A 10242-nucleotide genomic window follows, 5' to 3' on the forward strand; every position below is an offset into this window, starting at 1 on the left:
GCAGGCTCAACTTTGTCTGCTTGAAATTCCCAGTAGTGAAAATATTAAATGAAGCTATTGTTTCCATCCGTAGAAATTGGAAAATAATAAAAGATAGCTTTTCTTTCACTTTTCTTCCCTTAGAAAACTTAAAAACCAGGAGTTAAAGACAGGGCAATATCCAGTCCATCATTACTGACATGAACAACACTTGTATACTTTGATTCGTGTTAACTGTGGTTACTCTAGTTCATAGGGACACATTTATAGATGTATCTACACACATGATCTACAACTTCCCATGAGGTATGATTTCTCCTCCAACATAACATTAGAAGTGTAAAGAGAATGATTTAATTGCAAGAATAGCTTGAACATCCATTAAAGAGAATTTTAAACATTTTGCTTTATTATTGCTCTTCTGAGTATCAAGATAAACATACAATATTTTGATACATGTGTTATGATTTGCTCAAACACAAATTGATACAGCTACAACTGAGAACTTTAAATTGGCAACATTTCAGTCATGACAGTTACACTTTATGTAAAATTACTTAGTGCTATGTTTGATATTAAATATCAACAAGTAATATTAGTTTAACAAGTAGAACTACATCACTGTCTCTAAAAATATTACCATAGTAGGACTATTCGCATGGGTTCTGAATAACGATCAGGAGATACTCCTTATCTGCAAAAAGATATAACAATGTTTAGTTAAAATATTTTATCTTATCTCCTGATAAATACTCTTTATTCATCTATTCCTCTCCAACTTTTTGTTTATAAAACATAAGCAAAAGCAATGTCATTTATATAAAAAACATTTAGAAAACGTAAGCACTTTGTACAAAAATCTGGGATTACAGTTTAAAAAAAAATCTGTGTCATAAAGCTTAACTATAGCATATTAAAACTATTTTAGTAAGCAGTAGATTTGCTTTCAAGAAGCTGTAAAGATATTTAAACAAGATGAAAAAAGTCACAAGATAAGCACCTGGAAGCTAGCACTTGTTATAATAAAAAACTTTTGACATCTGCAGCCTCTTCTGCAGGTGCAGAGAACTCTTTTCAGTTCACTAACTAGTTTATTCAAAATTGAGAACCCCATTTAGACATGAAAAAACCAGAAAAGATTTGAATAGACTTTTACTATGGATAAATTCTAAGCATGCCAGACTTTGCCTACTAATTCTAAAAGCCCAGTGAAGTTTTGGAAACAATTCAGTTGGATAGCTATTTAACATCATCTGTTTTGAATGAAACATTTCTTGAAAGTATCCAGTGAATTTAGTAGGGCCGTATCTGCTTGGGAGAGTTAAGAAGCTGCAGTCCTGCATTGTCACTTTCATCCAAAAGCAACTTAATATAAATCACAGGTGGTTCATTTGCCACCTTCTATTACAGTAAAATACAATCAAGCCTTTGAACAACTAATCTCCCTGTTAGCAAAAAAGCTTCACATTTTATATCACTTATTTTCAGGCCAACATGCTTTAATAGTAACTACTCAGAAAGTCACCTCTAAAAAATAAGTGAAGGGCAAATGCAAAATAAGAATCAAGTGCATCAGTTTAAATCAATGAGAAAAAACCCATGATTTAAAAAATGCATTAGGTTTACATTCCAAAATAGAAACTAAAATTTTAATCTTAGTATCAGCTGATGACTAATGTTAACACTTAATGACAGTGCCAGGTTTCTTTCACACATACTGGTTTCATAGCAGCATTATAAATAATTCCAGGGAGGCGAGGTAATGCATACCTAGTGCAGTACCTCTGCTCTACGTTTGCTATGAAATCAGCATCAGGGGACTACCCCCGTGAAGGCTGTCTGTCACTACAAGCTCAGAGCCAATGGCCTCCCCAGTGGCTATGCTGAGGACATCCCTGAAGCTTCCTTTTTTGTTCTGCATGCCTTCATTGGATATTTCTGTCAAAATCCTGCATACCATTAGTCTCTCAATTAGCTAGTGCACACACTAGGATCTCGGCCCCAGCCAATCACTGCCACTTTGCCTGATTCACCTTGTACTGGTAATTGACCACAGCTTCACTACAGCTCACCTGGCCTTGTTATCCATTTTAGAGATACAGCTAACAAATTAGCATGTTAAATATAAATACATGAGTGAGAAACAGGTTGCTACATTCCCCTGGTTGTTTTAAGGAAAATAATTATATCACAGTTACTATGTTGGTGATAATACTGCGTATCTGTGACAAATCCCGCCTGTGGCTAGGAAGTTGTGACAACATACCAAGTAAAAAAAATAATTTTTAGAAAAAAAAAAAAAAAAGATTTTTTTGCATCTGTTTGCAGCTAAAACGGATTTGCTGTCTTTAATACTATATATACACACACACTACTACTTGATATATATATTTGACTGGTTTTCCTTTGTGAAAACCCACAGGAACCAGAACATTAATCAGATCTAGACTTTTTTGGTTGTCTCCAAGCTTCAATACTATAAACTCTGTACATTAAAATCCTAACACATCTGGTTACATTATGAACATATGGTTATATTTTCATATAATTATTTTCAAAATGCATTTTCTATGGTAGCCTTATCCGTGAAGAATTAAAAGAAACTTAAAAGGACATACAATTCTATTGTTATTTTAATAGAAATATTACCTGGAGCTACCATAATTTCGTGTTTCTTTGATCTGATCCTAAGAAAGGTTAGATCATTCTGAGGATCAATATCTCTCACTGTGCTCCTAGCTTTCATGGTGAGCTGATGAAGAAGACCTGCGTACTGGACTGTTGTAGAGTTATCAAGAGTTGTTCTTATTGGAATTCCTGCAAATAAATAATTTTCTAATAATCATTCAGTTAAGTTGCATATTCTCCATATACAGCAGATCATAAGAGAAAAAACAAGGATGTCATAGATTTTTTCTGTTTTGTAGCAGAAAGAAGTTATGTTGATTTCAGGTATCTATATGCTTTTTAGAGTATAATTTATATTAATCAATGGCAATTAAACATTGAGTTGCCTTATGAAACTTTTGGAAGAGGCTACTTGCTGTTCAAGGCTCTTAAATACCTATCAAATTCCATTCTGTAGTACTTAACCGGTTATGGTGCTTCATCAGTTTAAACACTGTCCTCGAGTTTGTATCTTGGCTGCAAGAATCTAACCCACACTTTACCTGTAGCATTTGGCATGTGCAGTGATAGAAATTACACATTCCCAGTGAAACACCAAGAGCAATCAAAGGGCAGAAGCGGCATGTTTGCATTTGGCAAGCAAAACCACCCTTGGAACAATGCCTTCCAATCAGCGGCAAAATATAGACAATTGGTAGTACACAGTGTATTGATCCCAATTATTAAAAATAGGACCACATAGGTCAAGATTAATTTTCGATGATTTAATGAATCATTGTGTATCAATGATTTGTCAAATCATGCTTTTTATATTAATAGGCTACCAGGTGAAACTAAAAACAGGGTTCACAGTAATCCTACAAGTATAAAACTGTTTGGCTTTAATAAGCTTGTTTCACTAATAAAAAATTTATTTGACCTACTAACAAAGACAATAGATTACAAGCTGACAAGGCAATTTTCTCTTTGCATACATTTGTACTGCGTCTTCAAGATGGACAGGACAGGAATACAAAAATAGAATAATATGACTTAAGTTGAAGAGTTTGATTATGAAAGAAGAATTAACATGCAATATAGTGAATGCCAGGTAAAGAATTAGAGGCAAAGGAGTAAAAGGAATAATAGAACCACCTCAGACACTAGACTAATCCATAATTTTCCTAGGAAAGCGTTATTTGAATCACTTGAAATCTGTGCTGTCACTTGAGAAATAATTCTGCATTGGTAGGATGTGTCGTTTAGGGAAGTTGTGGTGGTGCATTTGTTCCCCCTCTCTGGGCTTATCTACGAACTCAGGAAGGCTCGCTAGGCCTTAGCATAAACGTAATGAGTTGGGCAGTTAAGCATCCCTTGACCGTACCAGGAACTCTTGCATGGCTAAGACAGGGAGCTGCACTGACCATACCAAGGACTCCTCCTGCCTGGTGGAGGGTGGGGACGGGAGCAGAGATAATTAGTTCTCTCCTGACAAACCTGGGACATATCTCAGTCCTCTCCTAACAGCCTTGGAGCACCCAGTATCTGAATCTTAAGTCATTCTCTGAAAGCCCTGGAGCCTTCCTTATCTGAATCGTAACTCATGCCTAACGGTACCAGCACAACTGGAATCTCAGTAATTTGCTGATGACTAAAGCCAATCATCTCCCAAACCTACAAACAGCGGTACTAAGTGAGACCCTTTGAGCTCTCCTGGACCTCAGCGGGCTGCGACCAGCATCTCCCTCTGAGTGGGACACCTCTCAGAGCTCGCAAACTCTTCAGTTTGCGAAAATCGGAGGTCTGTTGCTAAAAGCCGACGAGACTTGGGCTGATACTCTTCACTCCTTGAGGCTCAACCTTTCGCCCCTTGAGAAAGATGCCGAAGCATTTGACGTGAATATTTTCACTGAACTCGAGGGGAATTTTTAACAGATATACCTCTTTTACCTCATTGTGTGTATCTCTTAGTGTCTTTATGCATGTGTATGTACTAACCTGAATATTCTATAGCAAGTATATTACAAATATTGCTTTTCAAATCTATACTTAAATTACTGTCATGAACTTTATTCAACTGTGAATGAATCTCAGGCTGCTATTATACTCACACTCTCTTTAGATATAAACCATTGCCCAAGTCTGAGACTAGGAGTTGATCCAGTTGCACCTAGACTCCGCCAGGAGTTTAGAAAGCAAGGGGGTCTCCTCTGAACCTCGTGACTCAACGGGAGGGTCTACCCTACCTTTTCACATTCCCTATCTCTCTACAATTCACAAGAAATCAGTTCTAACTTGATTTTTCTTTGTATGTTTCTCTTTTACCCTATTGCGTCTTCGGTCTCTGTATACATAATTTTAATTTGATTCTAACTTAGTTTACCTTTGTGCATTTCATCCATTATTAAGTAATAGAGTGAACCTTGCCATCGAATTCTGTGAAGTTGCGCTTTTATATAAATTCCTATTAAATCATTTTTGCTAATACCACTGGAGGTGATTCTTTAAGCAGTCCAAAACACTCTATTTCATGACAGAAGTGTACAGAATGACCCAGTACACCCTTCATGTCTAATGTTTATTACACAGATTGAAACTGATGTTTTAATGGAAACAAACAGGTGTTCCCAAGCACTGCATTAGCATGATAATATCTATATAATCGCAGCATTAAATAGTAAGTCACTTAAAAGCAGCAATGAATTAGTGTCAAGTTTATATGACCTTGTATCTAAAACATTGCTTCAACAAATACAGCACTTTTGATGAAAATGGTAAATGTTAAATGATCCTCCAAGGTCTAATAATAACATGAAAATGAGTTGACACTAGTGACATCCTTAGATTAAAGCTGAGCTATGCTTACTTTAGGACAAATTCTCTTTGCCTCTGCCACCCAAATTAGAGAAAGGCAAATAAATCCTTCATTAGAAATGCTGCAGCGTGATCCTTCTCAACTCTGAAGGCTAGCAACAGTTTATGAGATTTTTCCAAATAAACAAGGTACACTTAGCACAGTGTTTCAATGAACAAATCAACTTTGAGCATTAAAATAAATGACAGGTAATATTTGTATCGGGAATCTTTAATTTGCTATTTCACCTGCATACTATTACACCTAAGCGTACCTACACTATTACAAAAATCTTAGTAAAAGACAACTGTTTATGCTAGTGAAGAACAGAGTGCTTAATCTTTTTAGGGAACCTGAACAGCCTAAGAAACCTCACTACCGCACCACTGGTTTGAGTATTTTTACTGTGATTAATTCAAGTTGTACACTTGTTTGAAACATGTCAGGATAGAAAGAAATTAATTTTCTGCAGAAAGATTTGAAGTAATTAGATTGACCAGTGCTAATTACAGATATTTGGAAATGTTACCAAAACTTGCAGCTACACACCTACTTTGAAGTTTAGTTTGTGGAATCTAACTTCTCGGTACCTGAAGGCATCCTCACAGAGTACAGACTCTCTTGTGTTCACATCTGGCATTGAAACATTTCTAAATGATAAACTAAACGCAAAATTCCTTCACTAGTCTTGTCCATCGGCTACAGTCTGGCCACACGTTCTACAGGTTTGTGCAGATGAGGAAGTTTGGACAGGACATGGAAGGACTTCATACCTTGCCATGAATAATCTAATGTGCAAAAAAGGGAAGTGGAATGTTCTTCCTCTTTTGCAAATCAAAACTGAGACAGAGGAATCCAAAACAGCCTTTTAAAAATCATGCTGTTGTCCTAACTCTGCACAGCTATATCTGAGCTTTTCCTCAGTACCATAGAATGACCACAGGTAAAGATGGACTGCAGTGGTACACCTGATTGGGAAGCATACTTGACCAACACTGTGCCAAAAAGTCAAGTTTTCCAAGTAACAGAACGTAAGAAAACTGGGTTATTTTTCTATGAGATTACATTGCTGGTTTTGCCTTGAGAAATGTATCCATCCGCAAGCTCAAAAAGGATCATTTGTGTTACCTAAGTGCTTGATTTTATTCACTTCTCATTTGCAGCTTAGTCCAAGTGCTCATTGGATCAAGTCACATGCTGTTTACTGAAACAGAATACAGAAATGGCCAAAATGGTACTTGTTCTGAAACCTGACTGCATTTCAGCTTAGTGAACAGCCATATCTAGACATGAGTGTGTGTCTGCACAAAGCAGCTTTTCAGTTTCTATTTGCCAGGCTACGCACTTCCCTCTTGACCTGCATCATCTATTCCGTGAACAAAGACGTATTTTGCTTAACATGTCCGGGCACACAAATTAAATTGTCCGCATTTTCTAAAGACTAACATTTGGGCTTCCTTCTCAGTGTTCTTTCCTCCTGTTGCTAAACTGCTGCTAGTGCAATAGATTTTTTTTTTTGGGGGGGGGGGGGGGGGGGTGGTGGTGTGTAAAAGTGAAGGAGGTCAACTAAATTATGGGCAAGGTAAACTGAGCAAGTTGTCTTTTTTCTAAAGGAATGATTAAAATGGATTAACCTGAGAAGCCTAGCTTCTGAAAACTGATTTCTGTGACCAATCTTCAGGATCACAGACAAAGCTGGACTGATAGGAAACTTGTTCTTCCTCCTATGACAACACACCATAACATAGTTTAATGAACTTGTAAATATTTAGCAGGGCCAAGGAATGGCTCCCACAGTAGAAGACCAACTTTGTTTATTAGATACTTTTCTCCTGATGTTTTTATTCTATTGTAACTTTTGTGAGGAAGAGGCGGGGGGAGTGAAGTGCTATTGAATTTTCTTGCATATACAAAGAATTTTGGACTAAAAATGCCTGCAGAAGCAACAGCTTAGTGCCACGTGTTCTCCCTTTCTGTAACCTACCAAGAGACGTTCAAGATCTTGTTCTGAAAAATAAAGCATAGTTTGGTTAAACAAGGGGGCGAAGCAAAAACATGGGACTCCTTAACTTAAATGAAGATTGCGATGCTTCTAGTTATTTCTTCAGAGAAGACTTATGTCAACGCTCTTGACTTTTCTGCTTTCCATTAACTTGAATGAAAAACTACATCGTATGGGGAGCTTCACAAAACAGCCACAAACCAAATGTTTGCGTCTTAAGATGAAACACCCGTTCTTGAAAATCATGCCACCTTCCATAGAACATCGCAAGCGGATTGCATTAACACCTCATAACCTGCAATTTTGTGCTTAGGAGTTAGTACGCCCGTTGCCACTACCAGGCTCGTTACTTGGAGGACGCAGAGGAGGTTTTACCTTCGGCGTTCACAACGATAGTCGCGACAACCCCTCTGTGGGCTTGAATCCTCTTTAGGGTTTCCTCCACCTCAGCCTGTGAGGAGAGAAGACACCACAGCACCCGCGCAGCCGCCACAGCTCCGCCCCACGGCGACCGCGGGCCCCCGTGAGGAGGCCGCGGGGTCGCCGTGCCCGAAAGCAGCCCCGGGCCTCTGCCCTCCGCTCCCCCCGCCCGCTGCCCCAGCGCCGCCGGCCGCCCCGTTCCCCCTCTCATCGCCGGGGGCGGCGGGCGGGAGCGGCGCCATTACCATGGCCTCGCCGCCGCCGCCGTCGTTGCTATGGAGCGGCGGAAGTGACGGCGGGCAGCGGCAGCGCGGGCCGAGCGCGGCCCCTGAGGGGACGGGGGCCGGCAGCGGGACGGTGCCGCCTCGCCGCGGGCTGCGACCACCCACCCGGGGCCGGCGGGCGCAGTGGGGGTCCGAGGTCTGTGCTGGGACCCCACAGCTCACGCCCGAGGGGCAGGCAGGAGAGATGCCCCGAAAGGGCTGAGGACAAGGGCACCTGCAGCACGGCCGGGGGCGGGGGGGGGGGGGGGGGGGGGGGGGGGCAGCAAGAGCCCAGGCCCGCGCTTAAGTGGAGCCCAGAGGACGTGAGGGGAGGCCCCAGGTGGGGCTGGTCAGGGCAGTGAGGGCTTATTAGCGCTTTCGAGGGGCCTACGGCTATTAGTGTCATTTCTGCTTTGGACAGTCTTGTGGCTCAGCTCTGTTGATGGACTCTGGCTGGTAGGTGAGGTGAAATGAACCCAAGCTGCCTTCGTTGTTGTAGTAGAGGTTTGGGTTTTTTTGTGGTTTTTTTTTTTTTTTATTTTAAAGCTGACCAAATCCCAGAGATAGTAGTTTAGCTGCTGCTGTCAGAAAAAAGTATTTTGCTTCTCCCTGTGTACAAGCGCTGCCTTGTCTGCTCTCTTTTTTTTTTCCACAAGCGTGGAAAAAAATAATGCGTGGGTGTGCAGAGCTTGTTTTTCACCAGTAGAACCTTTCCAGTTTAGCTGTACTGTGATTACTGTGGATAGATAGATAAATCATCTTCACAAGAAGTGTCATGAGTGGCCATAACTTACTAGACTGTTCAAATGGGTGTAAGCCACTTTTACAATGCTGTGGTATAAATAAGTTTCCTGAGTGTTTCTGTTCTTCTTTACCAAAATAGTAGGGGAACAAACTTTACGTGCAAGACAGTTGAAGAGCCATTTTTCTCCATGCACACAGTAAATAGTACTGATATGTTCAAAAGACTCTTACATGTCTTTTTAAGAGAAGGGGGCTGGTCTTACCAAGTCTTCTGTGTTGTATATGAATCTTCTTGTGGTCTTGTCATTGGAGTGACTTTTAGCTGCTCTGCTCTAAAGAGTTGGCAAGTTTATAAAGTTTGGTGTTTTGGGAAGCCAAACCCCCCCCCCCCTTTTTTTTTTTTTTTTAAACAGAGAGGTCTTAAGACAAGCTAGTTATTAATCTGCAACTCTTTAAGGACCCAATTGTATTTGAAACTTGCAACAGTATATCAGCACATAATTTAATGCAGTTTATGGCCCTATGTTGGAGAGAAAATAACTTCAGTGCGTGGGATTGCCCTATCTATTGCAACAATATTATTCCAGGCATTTATTAAGTTTCAGACTGGCAGGGGCCAGCATAAATCAGAAGTGTTGAAGTTGCTGTGTATTCAGATAAGTGTATAACTGAATGGAAAATCTGGCTTATGAGGGAAGGGAGAAATTATCAGAAATCCCAGTATATTTATTTCAAAAGCTGCTATATTAGAAGCTAACCCAACATCCTATGACATGCTATGGAAGGTAATCAACAGCACTATGCCTATAGCTGATACTCGTCCATACGAGTCACTGCATCAGCTGTGTGAATTGTTTCACCTGTGAACAGTTTAGCCAGCAGTGAAATTTACATTGATACATCTGTGCAGTTTTGTTACAGTAAGAAGTATGGTGTTCTGAATTTTTGGAAATGAGGTATCTTTACAGATATTTTTTCATTTTTTTTGAACAATTGGAAGCACTCGTGCATGATTATTGAATCTGACTGGAGCATCTGCTGGGCAATTTTGTTTTAATACAATCAGTAGATGCTCTTAAATGAAAACTTATAGATTATACAATATAAACCTGGTCCTACTGTTGGTGGTGGTCACAGCAGTGATCCTTGCTATTACAGTCCATATAAAGTCAGCACACTGTAGGATAACAAACTATATGGGATAGCGGTGATCCTACCCCCAGTTACTGGACTGGCAATTCCAGGGATTTAGAAAAAAGAAAAGGAGGAGTTTTTCCACTTACTCTGTAGCCCTGTTGCTATTTTTTAATTTTCTAAGGCTTCTTGCAAGACCACTGTTTTCCTTCATTGATGCAAGATGCCTACGTGTCTTT

The 10242-nt window shown here is 39.8% G+C and overlaps 1 protein-coding gene across 2 annotated transcripts; it reads right to left on the bottom strand.

Moving 5' to 3' along the window:
* Window positions 1–360: 360 nt before the first annotated feature.
* Window positions 361–8378, bottom strand: DYNLRB2 (dynein light chain roadblock-type 2). 2 transcript variants are annotated; one of them, XM_030025427.1, is made up of 4 exons: window positions 8108–8378; window positions 7818–7893; window positions 2629–2796; window positions 361–673 (listed from the first exon to the last, which is right to left on the bottom strand). In XM_030025427.1, the coding sequence occupies exons 1-4, from the start codon at window positions 8108–8110 to the stop codon at window positions 630–632; spliced, it is 291 nt and encodes a 96-aa protein (XP_029881287.1). In that variant the 5' UTR covers window positions 8111–8378; the 3' UTR covers window positions 361–629. The 2 variants fall into 2 exon arrangements, with proteins under 2 accessions (XP_029881287.1, XP_029881286.1); XM_030025426.1 differs by lacking the exon at window positions 8108–8378 and having other exon boundaries at window positions 7818–8094.
* Between the last annotated feature and the right edge of the window lie 1864 nt (window positions 8379–10242).

This window comes from Aquila chrysaetos, chromosome 9 (genome assembly GCF_900496995.4).
Source record: "Aquila chrysaetos chrysaetos chromosome 9, bAquChr1.4, whole genome shotgun sequence".
NCBI lineage: Eukaryota > Metazoa > Chordata > Aves > Accipitriformes > Accipitridae > Aquila > Aquila chrysaetos.

Excerpts from the sequence above, each read along its gene's own strand:
- DYNLRB2 (XM_030025426.1), bottom strand. The coding sequence starts at position 8,073 with ATGAGAGGGGGAACGGGGCGGCCGGCGGCGCTGGGGCAGCGGGCGGGG. Across the intron at positions 2,797-7,817 it reads TATCGTTGTGAACGCCGAAG|GAATTCCAATAAGAACAACT; the intron begins GTAAAACCTCCT and ends ATTTATTTGCAG. Across the intron at positions 674-2,628 it reads CGAAATTATGGTAGCTCCAG|ATAAGGAGTATCTCCTGATC; the intron begins GTAATATTTCTA and ends ATCTTTTTGCAG.